This window comes from Eriocheir sinensis, chromosome 1, assembly GCF_024679095.1.
Source record: "Eriocheir sinensis breed Jianghai 21 chromosome 1, ASM2467909v1, whole genome shotgun sequence".
Taxonomy (NCBI): Eukaryota; Metazoa; Arthropoda; class Malacostraca; order Decapoda; family Varunidae; genus Eriocheir; species Eriocheir sinensis.
In genome coordinates, this window is record NC_066509.1 from 14,127,847 (window position 1) to 14,145,855 (window position 18,009).

General features: G+C 46.1%; 1 protein-coding gene across 3 annotated transcripts in view; it reads right to left on the reverse strand.

Moving 5' to 3' along the window:
- Positions 1 to 1,457: 1,457 nt before the first annotated feature.
- LOC126995324 (opsin Rh3-like) overlaps positions 1,458 to 18,009 on the reverse strand; it is a 118,904-nt gene continuing 102,352 nt past the window's right edge. For 2 of the 3 annotated variants that reach the window (XM_050854806.1, XM_050854812.1), the window contains 5 exons: positions 7,819 to 7,964; positions 7,298 to 7,376; positions 3,735 to 3,915; positions 2,542 to 3,439; positions 1,458 to 2,420 (listed from right to left, as the gene is read on the reverse strand). In XM_050854806.1, coding sequence (XP_050710763.1) covers positions 2,265 to 2,420; positions 2,542 to 3,439; positions 3,735 to 3,915; positions 7,298 to 7,376; positions 7,819 to 7,964 — 1,460 coding nt within the window. In that variant the 3' untranslated portion in view covers positions 1,458 to 2,264. The remainder of the gene's footprint in view (positions 2,421 to 2,541; positions 3,440 to 3,734; positions 3,916 to 7,297; positions 7,377 to 7,818; positions 7,965 to 18,009) is intronic. The other variant, XM_050854817.1, reaches the window with a different exon arrangement.

Below are 18,009 nucleotides of genomic sequence, written 5' to 3' on the forward strand. Positions count from 1 at the left end.
AGGGCTCACCCCCGTCCTGTTGGCCCCTTAAACTTGCGGTGGGAGAGGACCCTTAACGCGACACACGGCCAATGTAAGATCAGGGTTACCACAGTTCACCTTCCCCAGTTCTCTCCAGGTAACCAATCATCGACCATCCCGAAAGGAAGGAAGAACAGATGGGTGGGTTGCACGCCGACTGCCCAGGCCAATTCATAATAGTGTGCTTTTCATAAAAAAAGAGATATTTAATGTTTTATTTCACTCAAAGTAAAAAAAAAAAAAAAACTATATTACATAGATATGACAGGAAAAATAAGTATTTATTTGTCAAACCTTCGAACAAACTTAACACATCAGGGAATGATTTACGGTAAGGCATAGTACGAGCTGATGGTCTTGTATACGAGAATCTTGTATTTCATCTTTTACTTGTGGCCCGTGAGTGTATTAGACGTTGTGTGATTAACCAAACGGTAGCAGTAAATTTGGATAATAATTGCAAATGATCATTCCTTGGTGTATTTAGCGTGTCCGGAAGATGCGAGTATTATTAGGTGAGCTAACACAGTTCTGTAAACATCATAATGGTGAATCAGTAGGAAGGAAACAACGTCACTGCTCTTACGGGAATGTTTCTGCGAGTCAACCCGGCGCACATGAGCTGAGGTGGAGTCAGGATTCGCTACAGAGCCAAAAGCTAGTTATAAGGAAAATGTCAGAAGTGGACAGAAATGTCTGAGGAGCTGCGTACGGAACCCTTATGGGATACGATGATGAAATTAGCTTGTCGCCGAGAACAGAAAGTGAGCAATAAGCGCGTTAGGTCTCCACAGTCACCGTATAATTATTACAGCTCGAGAACCACCTCCTAATGAAGGGGCATTGTTGCTCGTTACACCTACATTACTTGAGGCATGGTTTTAAGTTACGCAATATTTTTGTTTCCTTTAAAACAGATCAACTTGATTAGCCTCCAAACTACGATTCACCTGTTGTTGGCAGAACAAGCAGTCTCAGTGATGCATCCACCGGGACGGTCCTGTGACAGCCTGTGCTGTGTGCCGCGACACACAGCACGGGACACGCGGCCTCGTGCTTACTATTGCGGCATCTGACCTTCCAATTATTACACACACACGTGTGTTTGTGTGTGTGTGTGTGTGTGTGTGTGTGTGTGTGTGTGTGTGTGTGTGTGTGTGTGTGTGTGTGTGTGTGTGTGTGTGTGTGTGTGTGTGTGTGTGTGTGTGTGTGTGTGTGTGTGTGTGTTGTAACTGGACGGTCAAACGCCGCGGTAGTGACGCATCATATACTACATAATATATATATATATATATATATATATATATATATATATATATATATATATATATATATCTATATATATATATATATATATACTCATCCATCCATACATATATGTATATACACACGTGTGTGTGTGTGTGTGTGTGTGTGTGTGTGTGTGTGTGTGTGTGTGTGTGTGTGCGCGCGCGCGCGCGTAGGATATACACCTAGTTCAAGATTTTATAGCAGAATTATAACATGTTAGAGATATTACTTGAAATACATTGATAACCGCTGAATGAAGTGGCAGCAACTCCCGGCGAGGAGCAGGGCAGACGCCGGCGTGCGCGGGAAGATGAGAACAAGATCTGTTGGTTTTGAGGAAGTAGTGTCCGGGCGAGGCGCACTTGCGAGGGAACACGACGCACAACACTTTCTCTCTCCGGGCTTGCAGCACTGAGGTGGTTGATCAATGAGAAAAGGTTTAGACACTAAGGTCCCAGGACAGCTGCTGGCGGGTGTGAGTGGGATTGGAGACTGCAAACAGTGAATTAATGTTTTTTAGTTCTTCCTGCACATGAGGATGAGTCTCCAGTGACTAGAAACAGCCTCTCCTGCTAGGCTGAATAACATTTTAAAAATATTACCTGTAACTATCACGTCCAAGAGGTAGGGTTTTGTCACGCTATGATTAAGGGACTTCATCCTCCCCGAACACTACTGAAACTGGTGTCGAGGAGGGTGGGGGGGCGTCACGTGTAGTTCGTTGATATGCAGTGACTGACGAAGACGTACAGACTTGCAGCACCCAGCACGTCGGTGGGAACTGGCCACCCGCCATGTTGAGTCACCAGTCACAGTAGTCGATGGCGGGTTATAATGTCCCCCGCTCCCACAGTTCACAACAAGGCGACGGGACAGGAGGCTATATGTGCTTCCTGTCGATGCGTCATCAGTTAGTGACAGGAGAACGAAGCTTTGGGTCGGTCCTGTGGAGGCTACACGTCCACGTACTGGTGCAGGTTGCCGCGCAGACACACGTGGATGGTGGAGGAGCGGCGGCGGTTGTTGCTCATCGTGGCCACCGTCACCGTCTGGGCCAACTCCCCCGCGGCGCACTGGCAGCAGTTCGAGTGACGCTTAGTCTTCTTGGCCTGTGGATGACACACACACACACACACACACACACACACACATGTAATTAGTTGAGTGACGTGTGATTATAGTAGCACGAACACAACTGTTTCATAGTATATCTTAATGAATGGTACTTACAACGAACTTAGAGTGAGACAGCTTGGGGCTGCGGCAGTAGGTGGTGGGGCGCGTCCGTGGGGTTTCAGGAGAAGCAGAGCCCACGGACGCGTTAGAGTCATTGTTGAGGGGCAACGAGGGCGCCAAGAGGGCCATGTGGTCCCAGGTGCCGGGGCCAGTCTGCTCCAGCACACAGTTGGGGGTGGTGGTGGGCAACAATCCCCCGCCGCCGCCAACATAAGTCGGGCGGGGCCGCTGATTGTTGGCACGTCGGTCGTAACGCTCCAGTGAGGACTCGGAGCAGAAGAGTGCCGAGCGAAGGAACCGCCTTTTCTCTCGGTGATAGGCGGCGAAGGTGACTAAATGGGCGGGGATGATGCGGTCATCGTGCCGCAGCAAGTCTGGCTCTGACAGATTGGCAGCGTCCCCTGTGGCGGGTGTGGTGAGCTCAGGCGTCAGCAGGCAGGTCCATGACTCCTCGTTCGGCGCACGCCCCACTGAGTGGCCTCTTGGGGTGAAAGTTGTGGGGCAGCGTGGCGCGGGGGAGACGTCAGACTGCCAGGGGCGGTGGTCGTCTTCGGGCTGAGCAACCACTGAGTTGACGGAGATGTGTCGCGCGGCCGTGGAGGCCTTGTAGTGGACGTGCTGGTGGGTGGAGGCCACGCTCGAGAAAAGGTGCTGCAGGGAGGAGCGAAAATGCGGGTGGCTCATGCCGTATACGATGGGGTTGTAAATGACGGAGGCCTTCGCGAAGAGTGCCGGCAGAGCTGACACCCACGGGGTCAGCAGCCTCACGTCTCCAAACTGACCGATGAAACTGACGGTGGCGTAGGGGCTCCAGCTGATGGTGAAGAGGAGGATGAGCGTCAGCACCATCTGGGCAGTGCGTAAGTCCGTCCGGCGCGTCGAGGTGGATCTGCTGGAATGGAAGTCGTGTCAGTATGTTATTCACTATGGTTTGGTTATAAACTGAGAGCGGGATCGCCATTCAGTACACTCCCCGAAAGAGTATGGTACTACAGTGTGTGTGTGTGTGTGTGTGTGTGTGTGTGTGTGTGTGTGTGTGTGTGTGTGTGTGTGTGTGTGTGTGTGTGTGTGTGTGTGTGTGTGTGTGTGTGTGTGTGTGTGTGTGTGTGTGTGTGTGTGTGTGTGTGTGTGTGTGTGTGTGTGCGTGTGCATGTGTGTGTGTGTGTGTGTGTGTGTGTGTGTCTCACCTGGGGGCCGCGTGGGCCAGCAGGAGGCGGGAGTGGCGGAAGAGTGCCAGCAGGATGTATGTGTAGCAGTAGATAATGATGGTGACGGGCAGCACAAAGCCGCCCACCAGCAGGTACACGTAGTAGGCACGGTTGCTGCTGCTTCTGCTGATGTAGTCCCATGAGCATGACGTCATCAGTCCTGGTGGAGAGCAGTGCCGCCGTCAGAGGCAAGAAAACAATCGAAATACAGTAGTTTGAATTTCCATTATCTGGCAAATGGATCTGACTACAATTTATCCGCCAAATAACATCCAAGAAACGGCTGAGTCTGCCTACAAATTGGAACTGACTTACGGGAGGGCCACAACGCCTCCCAAATGTCTTACGAACTAACCCAGATCGTATTTTTCCTCTCAGCTGCACGAACCGGGACAGCTTTAAATGGGTGAGTGTATCTTCATGTGAAAATGACCAACAAACAGCTGCCGCCAGTCACTGTTGATTAGAAATGTCAGGTATCTGTTCAACAACGTGTTATCCCTCACCTATATTGCACAAGAGGGATTACAGTTGCTTATACAGGAGATTACCTACCTACACACACACACACACACACACACACACACACACACACACACACACACACACACACACACACACACAAACACACGAGCTCCGTAGCGCAGTAGTTGGCATGCTAACCTTGCAACCGAAGGGTCCCGGATTCGATTCTGAGGCCGAGTGGAGACGGATGGGCAGTCTTTTTAGTGCCTCCTGTCTACCCAGCAGTAAATAGGTATCGGGTCCTGCCTCACGGGCGTGTGTGGGTGTGATATGAGGTTCCGGCCCTACCCAAATATCCATCACCTAAGCTCCGAGCTCATTCGAGGAGTGTACTGTTTAGGGATTGCACGAGTCGAGAGACCATGTCTGACCATGGGGAATTACACACACACACACACACACACACACACACACACACACACACACACCTATACTTCGACAACACTCAGCTGTCACCTTCTTCTACACTAAACATCCTCGGTCTATCCTTAACTCAAAATCTTAACTGGAAACCACATCTCTCTTGCTAAATCAGCTTCCTCGAAGTTGGGTGTTCTGTATCGCCTCCGCCAGTTCTTTTCCCCCTCACAAATGCTGTCCATGTACAGGAGCCTTGTCCGCCCTCGTATGGAGTATGCATCTCACGTGTGGGGGGGCTCCACACACACAGCTCATTTGGACTGAGTGGAGGCTAAGGCTCTTCGTCTTATCAATTCCCCTCCCCTTGCTGACAGTCTCCCATCTCTTAAATTCCGCCGCAATGTTGCATCTCTTTCTATCTTTTACCGATATTTTCATGCTGACTACCCTTCAGAACTTGCTAATTGCATGCCTCCCCCCTCCAGCGGCCCCGCTGCACTCGATTTTCTACTCTTGCTTACCGCTATACTGTCCAAATCCCTTATGCAAGAGTTAACCAGCATCTTCATTCTTTTTTCCCTACTGCTGGTAATCTGTGGAACAGCCTTCATTTATCTATATTTCCTCCTGCCTATGACTTGACCTCTTTCAAGAGATGAGTGTCAGTACATCTCCTCTCCCGAAATTAGCCTCTCTTTTGGCCTCTTGTTCTGTTTTTCTCTTGTTGGAGCACGCTTGGCGGGCTTTTATATTGCTATATTGTTTTAGTGTCCCTGAGCTCTCCCCCTTGCTGTAAAACACACACACACACACACACACACACACACACACACACACACACACACAAGTTAGCCGGTTATTAATCTTAATACTCCGCACGTCACGCTCCTGGTGCCAAACTCCTCAACTCGTGGCCTTTTCGGGTTCCCGGCGCGAGGTGAGGAAGCTGGTGTCCTGAAACAGTAACGATATTAATATTTTCGATGACCCCAAAATTTTGCAGGTAGCCATCACTTCTCGATTTAGTAAGTTAAAAACTGCCTTGAAAAATAATTCGTAAAGTTTTAAGAGGATAATGAAGTTCTGGGACACAAATATTAAACTTAGCGCTGATCTGCTTCACTGTGTAGGTGAATGACGTCACCGGCAATAACAAAGGCGACCTTAAGTAAGTCAAGTCCAAGAAAATGGTGCAGTGAGTATTTTTTCTCTTCAAAGAACCATTGTTCGTCCTCTCATTAGTGGCAGAGATTCCTTTTGTCCTGCTGATTATTCTCCCTTTTTTATCCTGATCAGCTTCTTATTACAGCGGAGTAATCCTTCACAGGTTTCGGGGCAGCGGAGGGAAATAATGAGCCTCTGAGCCTTGCTAACCCTTCTCAGTGTTTGCCTTTATCTTTTTTTTTTTTTACTTTTGTGTCGGCGAACGTATGTCCGCCCACTGAAGAAGGCACAACCCGGTAATGGAGGCACGGCACACTGAAGACAGCGCCCACTGGTGGAAGCACCGCCCGCAGTGGAGGTACGAGGCGTCACAAGCCAGTTCGTTTCCAGCAGCGGAACGGTCACATACTGCAAGATTTTGATATTTCATGCCGGTGTGGCCGGCAATGGCCCCGGACACAATAAACAGTTCAACGTTTTCCATCTCGTTGGGCCTCGATTCTTCCCTGCGGCCCCACAAGCGTCCCCTCTGCCACCTCCCCTCCCCTCCACCCCGTAACAAAGGCCGCTCCCCATCTTCCAGCCTGACGGGAAATCAACACTAAATATGGAATGTAACTACACCACTTGGGTGAAAGTTGTTTTTCACTCTTTTTTTATTTTATTCCTGGTTTCACATTTTTTGTTCCAGTTCAGGCCTCCGCTCTGTAATGAATGGGTGAAATTCAACTAAACAATACTACAGCAATACAACTCATCTGTGATTCAGCTCTCCATGTCCCTAAACGTTCTTTGTGTTATGTAATGTTGGTAACACTCGGTCTCGCTTATCCCTGTCCGCCACAACCATCAGTGGGTGGGAGGGTGGGGTGGGGGTGGGGGGCAGTGGTCGCTTCGATCCGCTTGCTTCGGTACTACGCACAGACGACGGTGTGAACGTCCTGTGCTCTAACTCACACCATAGGTGCACACCACCACCCACCTCCATCCAACACACAACACCACACAGAATCACCATCAACGCTTACACAACATACACAACTCCATCCCATACGACACCACCTTTAAATCATCGAGGTCGCTGTTTTTATGACTGCAAAGGCGGGACACTGCGGCACACTCCGTAACCCACAAAGTATCTAGAACTATACACGGTTCCAGCGACTGTCGAAAACAATGTGTACTGGAAACGATAACTTCATTCTTCTGCCTCTAAGCTATTTATCATGAAGTCAAAATGAGGGCAGCTACGCCATTGTACATTTAGTAGTTATCAGTAATGACGTTGAAAAGAAGTATTTGCTTGCATTTTTTCCCTTGAGAGTGAATCAGTGTCAGGAGCGTTGTCGTATTTCATTAAATCCCTAAATAATAGTGTGTCTGGATTCGTTAAGCCGGTAATTTGTTGCCATCATGCGAATAAGGTTTCTGACACACTCCCTGAAGCGGGGCATAACACTGCCACGCCGAGGGGAACCAGAGAGGACACCCACCTTCAGGGACGTACGCACTCCAGCCGAAGAAGGGCGGGAGCGAGAGGGCGCCGCAGTAAACCCATATGGCGGGGATGAGCTGCGGCGGGGGAGAGAGTGAGGGTCAGGAATATGCAGGGAAGGTGTTGTTAGTGTTAATACTGTTAAGAAGTGTGTGTGTGTGTGTGTGTGTGTGTGTGTGTGTGTGTGTGTGTGTGTGTGTGTGTGTGCGCGCGCGCGCGGTGCGTGCGTGCGTGCATGTGTGTGTGCGTGTGCGTGTGTGTGTGTTGTGTCCTGTTTACATGTTAGGCTGATGAAAAAGAAACAAAAGTGAGATGGGAATAGAAGAGAGAGAGAGAGAGAGAGAGAGAGAGAGAGAGAGAGAGAGAGAGAGAGAGAGAGAGAGAGAGAGAGAGAGAGAGAGAGAATGGTTAGCAATAGTATTAGTATTATTATTATTATTATTAGTAGTAGTAGTAGTTGTAATAGTAATAGTAGCAGTAGTAGTATATTAATCATCATCATCATCATCATCAGTATACCTTCCTGGCCGTTGGTCGCGTGATGCGCCACTTGGAGGAAGAAGACGAGGTGCGGATGACGATGAGTCTCTCCACGGCGATGAAGGAAAGAGTGACGATGGAGACGAGGCCCAGGAGACCCACGCCGCCCCCGTACACACTGCAGCCTGGCGGGGGAGGAGGCGCGTGAGGGCTAGGGGGGGCAGGGGTGGGGCGAGGCAGAAAGGAGGTAAAGCATTGGAAGAGATGACTGCTGTGTGTGTGTGCGTGGGGCGGGAGACACGTGAGGACTGGGGCCCCCTATCGTACTCAGAGCAAAGTATTTACGGTTTTTTGACGCCTAAATATTGCCAAGAAACATCAGGAATTAACTATTTTAACGGTAAATATAAATGAATCTAGTTATTGGGGCCCAGGAAACAGTTTTGGGGTCGGAAGTTGGTAAATATAAGAGGCTGAGTACGACAATCTGGCAACGTTGGCGGGGGGGTGGGGGAGAGGCTGAGGTTGGAGAAAAAGCATTGGAAGGGATGGATGTTAGGATGCTTTATACGGTCCATGGGAAGTAAAGGTTATGTTGAGCAGTGGTCTTCAAAGTAAGGATCAAAGCAAGGTACTGAGTCGAGATATATAGCCTCTCACGGGTCCGACTCTTCTTGGGACAAGGGTTTGTAAATATTGGACGGCTTGAGGCTCACAGCTCCTCTATAGTCTAAAATGTTATTAAAGTGTCGTGAGAGTAACGGTTAATCTAAAGTTAGGTCTCGGTGAAAATTCGTGGCACATACGGAGATGCCTTATGAGGAAATATATATAAGAGAGATATACGGAACCAGATGAGAAATAAGGAAATGAGATAAAATAGCAGGAGATAATGCATATGCTGTGGAAATACTGACAGAAACACTGAAAAAGTAACGTGTATAAAGGAAATAAAAACGAGCAAAAGAGGAGAGACCCAAGAAAGGAAAAGAAGGAAAAAGAACGAAAGTAAAAAAAATTCAATACGAAACCAAAGTGCAGCGCAAACAACATATTTCAGAGTCCATTCCAAGTGGGCTGATGGATCACAGGCAGGAAGAAAGATAGATAGATAGATAGATAGACAGATAGATAGAGAGAGAGAGAGAGAGAGAGAGAGAGAGAGAGAGAGAGAGAGAGAGAGAGAGAGAGAGAGAGAGAGAGAGAGAGAAACCCATTTCACAAATTTGAGGGAAACTTAAAACAACTGAAAAACCGTCGTGAGTCTTATATACGTTTTTTTTTTCACACCAGACGAGCCGACATGAAAGTGGGAAATAATAATGACAAAAAAAAAACAAAAGGAAAACGATATAGCGCAATGCATCTCTGAGTGTGTGGGAAGCTCAGGGATTTCAGGGGCGTTATATGATTTAGTTCCACCTGGTAATGATCATGTAACTTGCCGATGAATTTCTGACGGCGGGCGAATATTCCCTCGTGCCTATCGTGTAATATTCAAACCTTCGCCGCCAACGCCTCGCCTCGGCCAGTGGGAGGCGGCCGTTAATCGTCCTGCCAAAGATTACGTATACCTGCTCACACCTGCCGTTCGATTCCCACCTTCATTCTTGTGTTGCCTGAAGCCGCGCTCTATTTTTCCTCTCACTTATTCCAGACGTTTTTTTGTTGGGTGGGGGGAGGGCTGTTTTTTGTGTTTTTATTCCGTATTTTTTGCGGGGCCTTTCTTGTTGGTAGATGGCGCTTTTTCCGGGTATTTTATGGTTAGCCGGAGTTTTTTAGGGGGTGTTTCTTTACTGCGGACATTTTATTTCTATTGAGTCTTTGTTGTGCTCGTTTTTTTCCGAACTTTTTTTTTGTCACGCGTCATTTTCCTTTGTAATTTTGCTTTGCCTCTGACCTGCTTCCTGCGCTGTAAAAATATCCTAAGGCCATGGCAAACCTTCCTTCGCTACACAGTCTGGTCATAACAAAAGGGAAATAGGAAGCGTGAATCCTGAATTAAGGAAAAGACAAAGGTGGAAGATACGGTTGACGATTAGGTGTAAGAAATTAACTTAGGATGGTAATAAGCGTAGACTTTATAAGAGCTCGTCAGCTAAAAATAATATCAGTGTGGCAACCAAAGAATTGTGGGCCGTATTACTAAACATTTCGTCGTCTAAGTTCACATATTTGACAGGGCTTTCGCAGTAGTTTTGGGCATTTCCAGGAGTATTTTAATGACCCTGGTGGTAGTCTGACCCTTTTTCTGTACCATGAACCTAAAGAAACACTCATTAGAACCTGAATGATCCTCTCTTGGACATTAAGAAATAGCTGATGTGAGAAGCCAACGTGTCTTATTATACCGACCTACAAGTCAGGGCCGAGAGGGAACACGTTGGAGAAAGATTATGCGACTAGAAATTTGGCTGGGACATGATGGAGTACACTAACATAAGACAGGGAAATGTGGAGAACGTTGAGGAAGAGCCTTTGTCTGGGGTGGACTTGTGTGGCTAATAATGATGATGATGATGATGATGATGATGATGATCCACGTTCCGTTTTTATGCTATCGTCCATATTATCTCTTCTACTTCTCTTTTTTTTTTCTTCATTCTCTAAGTTTGTGTTTGTCTCCTCTATTATTTTATCGCTGTTATAAAAAAAATACCTGTTCTGTTTTGCTTCCATAATATTCGAGATGACGTCTGTATGATTCCCTATCAGTCATTATCTTCGAAGTTTATGGTTGTTGTCCTTCAGCTATCACGTATGAAACCCCTGACTACCTCTGCGCTAAATAGCCTAAAACTGGAATGTAATCTTGAGCTGCTTGTTTTACGTCGCTTTTCTATATGCCTTCTTGTGATGGCGTCCTTATACTCGCTCCAGGTTATCACTCTCGAGGGTTATGTTGTTTTTATTAGTGTTCTAAAATTCTCAGTACCAGATAGTTCACAATCCAATCTTCTAATCTTGAGCCGTTTGTTTTGCGTCACTTCTCTATAACCCTCTTTGTTTTGGCGTCCATATACTTGCTCTAGGTTATCACTCTCGAGGGTTATGTTGTTTTTATTAGTGTTCTAAAATTCTCAGTACCAGATAGTTCACAATCCAATCTTCTAATCGTGAGCCGTTTGTTCTGCGTCACTTCTCTATAAGGCTCTTTGTTTTGGCGTCCATATACTTGCTCTAGGTTATCACTTTCGAGGGTTATGTTGTTTTTATTAGTGTTCTCCTAAACTTCTCAGTACCAGATAGTTCACAATCCAATCTTCTAATCGTGAGCCGTTTGTTCTGCGTCACTTCTCTATAAGGCTCTTTGTTTTGGCGTCCATATACTTGCTCTAGGTTATCATTCTCGAGGGTTATAGTTGTCGTTTTTTTTATCAGTGCTACCCTAAAATCCTCCGCACCATAAAGCTCAGAACTGGTCTCTAATCTTCTAGTCTTGAGTTGTGTCTGCTGCGTCTCTTCTCTATAAGACTCTTCGTGATGGCGTCGATATTACCCATTCTAGCTTATCGTTCTCGAGGGTTATGGTTGCTTTTTTTATCAGTGTGCTTTTAAACTTCTCTGCACCAGATAGTTCACAATCTAATCCTCTAATCGTGAGCAGTTTGTTTTGCGTCACTTCTCTTTTTAAGACTCTTTGATGGCGTCCATATACTCGCTCTAGCTTATCATTCTCAAGGGTTATGGTTATTGTTTCTTTTTATCAGTGCTCTTCTAAAATTCTCTGCGCCAGATAGTGCAGAATTTGTCTCTATTCTCCCAATCTTGAGCTGCATGTGCTGCGTCGTTTGCTTGTAATACTCTTTAATGGCGTCGTCTATATACTCGCTCTAGCTTATTTTCGAGGGTTATGGTTGTTTTGCTTTCAATGTTAAGAGTGTTACATAAAATTCTTTGCGCCAGACAGTTCAGAATTTGTCTCTAATCTTCCAATCTTGAGCTGCATGTGCTGCGTCGTTTGCTTGTAATACTCTTTAATTGCGTCCATATACTCGCTCTAGCTTATTCTCGAGGGTTATGGTTGTTTTGCTTTCAATGTTAAGAGTGTTACATAAAATTCTCTAGTTCAGACTTTGCCTCCGATCTTTTAATATTGAGCTGTTCGTGCTGCGCCGCTTGCCGAAGACTTGTTGTGATGGCGTCCAGATAACTTGGAGTTGGCATCTAATCTTAAGTTATTTGCACCGTGTCGCTCGTCTACGTGATCCCCTCCTACGGCGTGAATGGCAGGCGGGCAATAGGACGTGCTGAGAGGAGCTTCAAGACTCTTTCAGATCTCTTGTGCTGCACCCTTCCTGGATTGGTTTAGGATCAGGGCACTTTGTGAGTTAAAACTTGCGCTGCCTCCCTTCTGCCTGTCCATCTGATCACAGCCCGAGCAATCAGAGCGTGGCAACAGACGAAACGGACTGATGTGATTAGTTATTTTTTTTCTCTTCCTTTCCTTTCCTTCTCTTCTTCTACTTCTTTTTCCTTTTCTTCTTTTTTCCTTCTTTTTTTTCTTTATCTTCGTTTCTTCTTCTTCTTCTTCTTCTTCTTCTTCTTCTTCTTCTTCTTTTTCTTCTTCTTCTTCTTCTTCTTCTTCTTCTTCTTCTTCTTCTTCTTCTTCTTCTTCTTCTTCTTCTTCTTCTTCTTCTTCTTCTTCTTCTTCTTCTTCTTCTTCTTCTTCTTCTTCTTCTTCTTCTTCTTCTTCTTCTTCTTCTTCTCCTTCTCCTCCTCCTCCTCCTCCTCCTCTTATCATGTTCTTCCTTTCCTTCTCTCTCTTCTTTTCGTCATCTTCCTATTATCATTAGTATCATTGTTATCATTATCATTATTCCTTCAATCATTTTCTTTTCATTATACTCTAAAATCGCTTATATATTTGTCGCTTCTAGTTGTCTTCATTTTCTTCAACTGAGAAATGGAGGCAAAATGTGCGAGAAGATTCAATCTAAGTCTGCAGCGGGGGAGGCGGGCTGAGAGTGGCTGTTGCGAGCGGTAAAGTAATAAGATCAGGCCGAGATGAGGCGTTGGCGGCGTCGAGACATTCGTGAGTGGCGGGGAATTGGAGCAGATGGATATTTTTACCTGTGATGGCGTTGGTATTTCAGGTGTGAGCTACGCAGAGGCATGAGGGAAGCAATATTGACGGATGGATGGCTAGTTATTTGTTTCTTACTTCTGTTTTCTGCTGTTGTGTTATTATTATTATTATTATTATTATTATTATTATTATTATTATTATTATTATTATTATTATTATTATTATTATTATTATTATTATTATTGATATTTCTGCTGTTGATGCTGTTGTTGTTGTTTTCTTCCTCGTTGTAGTTGTTGTTGCTCTTCATTTTCATTTCCTCTTTCTTTCTTTCTTTCTTTTTTCTTTCGTTCTATCTTTTTCCTTTATCTTCATCATCATAATCATCATCATCATCAGCTTCTTCTTCTTCTTCTTCTTCTTCTTCTTCTTCTTCTTCTTCTTCTTCCCCTCCTCCTCCTCTCCAATGACCTATTTTCTTTTTCCATGATTATGCTTACAACATCTAATTACTAAAAAAAGAATATCCGTATCGGGCACATCACCGGACAGACTGAATAAAACAGGCAACATTTCAAAATCAAGTAAAGAGGTTACAACAAAATTATATAAAGACATGTACTGCGTTTTATGTTTCACTCCGACTTAGAGTACGGTGAAAAAAAAAGACGAGTCCTGGATGTAGTAATTACCAGCAGAAAACAAACAAACAAAAAATAACGTTAATCGCACCCAGAGCAAGAAGTAATATGAAAATGTCTAAACTCTAAAACATATAGACATCATTAACAGTAAGCAGCCTCCTTTCTCTCCGGTTTTCTCTATTTTTCTCATTCTATCACTCAGGAAGGTGAACTCGATTATAATTGAAGGGACAGCTGTTGCAAGACGTAAAATAGTTTCATTACACGTTTCTTTACATGTCTCGATGCTAAGTTGATGATGATTGGTGAGGCAGAGAAACGTTCAGAGCTGTGATATAATAGATAAGGAAATATGGAGGCAGCAGCGAGGAAGGTAGAGGTGGCAGTGGTGGTGGTGGTTTATGGTGGCGGTGGCAGAGGAGAGGTGGTAGTGATGGTGGTTGTGGTAGTAGAGGCAGCGGTGAAGGGTGAGGAGGTGGTGGTGGTGGTGACGGTGGCGGGGGCAAGAGATGGCTGGGAAAGGCGACTTGTACAACTATTTTCTTTTCTGAGAAGTTTATTTACAAGTTTCAGTGTAACGTGGGCGGTAATTAGACCGAACAGCCGTGGAAGCCGTTTTGTGCGTGGGGGGGCGGGGGGGAGGGGTGGGGCGAGACATTTTACTCACTGCAAGTTTGTGGTAGCTAACGAGATGAACAGACCGTGGCTCAGCTCGCTTTGATATTGTGAGGAGTAGCTGTAGAGAGTTGTATTGAGGAGTAGCGTTGTGGTGGAGGCAATTGGTTATTAGTTGTTAGTCAGTTTTTAGTTATCAGTTATTAGGGGAAGGTTTGAAGAAGGTGAATCTATCGTGACGCCACTCTCCTTGATACTGTTGAAGATTCTGTCGTTGAAGGTTTGAATGGATGAATGAGCGGACCACTCGTTTAGACATTGCTACAGGGATCTGAGGACAAAGTTTCCGAGCAAAAAGAGCGAAAAGGCTGTTCATAAGCTTAACATCACGCTCCTTCCCGTGCGAGTCCCGTCACCCGAGCCTGTATAACCTGGCCCTCTGTCTGCTCTGACTTCTACAGTTCCCGGATTGCCACTCTGTTACTTTGGTTGTCTGTCTGCTATCAGTTCTGCGCATAGTATGATCTGCTCAAGTCCATTTCTTATTCTAAATCATCGTAAAAATACCTTTCACCTCACCTTTATCTATGCCACGATCCAAGATGCTTATTTCCTGCCTCTCCATGTCAAACCCAACAATATTCTCTCATTTCCTCTGTGTGAATGCCACGATCCAAGATGCTTATTTCCTGCCTCTCCATGTCGAACCCAACAATTTTCTCTCATTTGATCTGTGTGAACTTCTTGGTAAATTTTATGAAGTAAAGAAAGTAATTACAGAGTAGCCTTACCCAGTATTCCTCACCGTCCCTTCCTTCCTTTTGTATTCTGCCTTTACTTAGAGCTTTTATCATCAACAGGGTGGTGAGTGCGCCGCCAGTCCTCTACGACGTGGAGAGGGGCCAGGAGGGAGGGTGGGAGTGAGAAGTAGCTTGAGGACGATCAGTGGAGAAACGAGAAAGGGAAGGCGAGCGGAGAATTCTATACGTAATATTTCCAGACTTTCCTTCCTTTCCTGTTCCTTCTTCCTTTCTTCCTATTATCGTTATTATTATTATTATTATTATTATTATTATTATTATTATTATTATTATTATTATTATTATTATTATTATAGGTAGACAGATAGATCGATAGATAGATAAATAAATAGATAGATAGATAAATAGATAGACAGGCAGAAAGAAAGAGTGGGTAGCCGGAGGAGGGAAGCGGAAAAAATAATAATAAAAGAAAACCATCAGAGTCAGCGGTAGGCCAAGGGCAATGTGGTTGGTATTTTTAGTCTTTCCTTCCGTCCACTGGGCAGCTTTGTGCTATAAAGATATATAATTGGTGGCCATTATCGGCGGGGCTGGGAGAAGCAGAGGCTTAGGAAATGAAAGAGAGAGAAAAAAACGTAACTAACAGGGGGGCAGGAAGTGCTTTATTGTGGCGTGAGCAAAGGACGTGGGCCTCTGAGGGAAGGAAGGAAGGAAGGAAGGAAGGAATGTGACGTAAGACCCTGATGAAAAAGTGAGAGGAAAAACACATGGAAGCCGGAGAGCTGTGAGGCCTCCTTTATTGTTCTCCTTCCGCAACACCTTTGATGTTTCCTTTTGACGTTATTCCTCTCCAAAAGTTCTCAGAATATAAATTTTCCTTAACTTTTCCTTGAGCTTTCCTTGCCTAGGGTTTTGGCGTTCTTCTTCTCTAGTGTGTTGAGGCGTGAGGAGGGAGGGAGGGTTCTGGGGTGGGCGGAGAATCAGGGGCGTCTACGAAGTGTGAGAGGGGGAAGGTTGGGTGGTAGGACAAGGCGGTGGGTAGGTGTGTACTCGTGTGATGGAGGGAGGGGGTAGGTGGGGAAAAATGAAAGGGGACGGTGGGCGTGTACTCAGTGGGAAGGAGGAGGTTGGGTTCAGGCAGGGGCGTTAATAGCGTGAGCGAAGTGTGAGGGAGGGAGGGTTGGTGGGGTTGGATGGAGGGGGGCGGTGGGCGTGTACTCAGTGGGGGAGTGGAGGAGCTTGAACGGAGCTTGAGGGGGTTAGGTCGGGGATTCAGGATTGAGAGGAGGGGTGCTGCTCAGCGTGAAGGGAAGCAAGGGCAGGACGGGTGACGTGTGTTCCATCAGGACGCGCCCCAAGCCCCAAGTACTGGCCGCTGATCCTCGGGGCGTCTGGGCGAGGGACTGGGCTAACACAACAAGCTCTGGGCGGCTGCAGGTGATTAGTGAGAGACGCAAAGCTGTTCTTATCCCTTAAGGCAGTGACGCGGCTCTCCTCCTACGGTCAGTCCCTTCCCTTCCTCTATGCTTCACCATCACTGTTTATAACGTTTCGTCGCAAAGCTGTTCCCATCCATGAAAATAGTTACGCTACTCCCCTCGAACGAGCATTCCCTTCCCTTCCCCTGTGCTTTACCCTCACTGTTTATGGCGTTTCCCAGGGAGGTTGATCGCTACGTAGCACAGACCAACTACGAAGAGGCATACTGTACCGGTTATGAGGGACGCTATGCTGTTCTCATCCCGTAGGACAGTGCCACGACTCTCCTCGAACGGTTAGTGCCTTCCCTACCTCTATGCTACCACTTCCACTACAACCACCACTACCACCGCTATCACCATCAATACCACCACCACCTCCACCATCATTATCACTTCCACCACCATCACCACAACCACCACCCCATCATCTTCATTATCGCTCCCATCACCACCACCACCATCACCAACAATATAATTACCATCACAATCACTTCCACGACCATCACCACCACCATCACTGTTTTAACGTTGCCCCTGGAGGTTGGTCGTTACGTGCAAACCAGTGGTACAAAAAGGATTACTGTACTGGTAGCGCCTTCCTCTTTAACTCGTATGTGCATGAGTCAGTATCGCCAATGCATCAGGTTATATCATGTTTCCCTGGCATCCTCACAATACACCGCGTAACGCCTCACCGCTAATTGGCTCTGTATGGGCAGTGTGTTGAGGGTGGAGCGGCGGCCTCTCAAAGGGTTACAAACATACATGATCGAATCAGGACACGATGTACTTTTTTTGTTTATTTGTAACCTGACGGCGCTAAGGTCTTTTCCTAAAGATTTCTGCTTAGTCCAAATTATAGTTTGGAGGGAAAAGTGCATTTTGTAAGCTCATCTTCAAATGTTCTTAAGGAATAGCAGCTGCATATGGAAAGAATAACATTAAACAATTCCTGACGTAACGAATCTTAAAAAAAGAAAGGGAAACTATTGTCTTTAGGGAACTGTCTCCACGAGGGCTAAATGAATATTTTAAAACTTGAAACACGCGCGAAAGTTAAAGGCGACTCAGTTGTGTTTACTTCGTACAATTTGTCTTCTGGGAAGTTCTTGTGCAAAACTTGAATCTATTGAAAAACAGAATTAGCTTCTACTGAGAATTCCCCTGCCGGCGGTGCCGTAAAGGAGAGGAGAAAACTTTCAACTTAAGGAGTCAGCGAGCAAGAGAAAAGGACTTGAAGAATGATTGGAGCATCGGCCCAAGGAAGGACCCAAGAGTCTGTCAGCAGCGGGGCGCAGGGGCAAGTTGAGTCCATTAATCTAACAAAGTAAAACCGACACACTATTTCATGTATAACGGCGGAAGATACGAGGTAAAAAAAGATATACTAGTGGAATGGAATGCTGAGACAGAACATAATAGAGGAATAACATAAAAGGGAAAGCGAGGCAGAGGAGGAGGAGGAGGAGAGGAGGAGGAGAGGAGGAGGAGGAGGAGGAGGAGGAGGAGGAGGAGGAGGAGGAGGAAGACGAAGAGGAAGAGGAGGAGGAAGAGGAGGAGGAGGAGGAGGAGAAGGAGGAGGAGGAGGAGGAGGAGGAACACAAATGGAACACAAAGGAAGAACAAACAACAGCAGACCTGATGATCCTGACGAGGCTGTTTGTGACAAGCTACACTAACTATCTAATCAAAGGTGG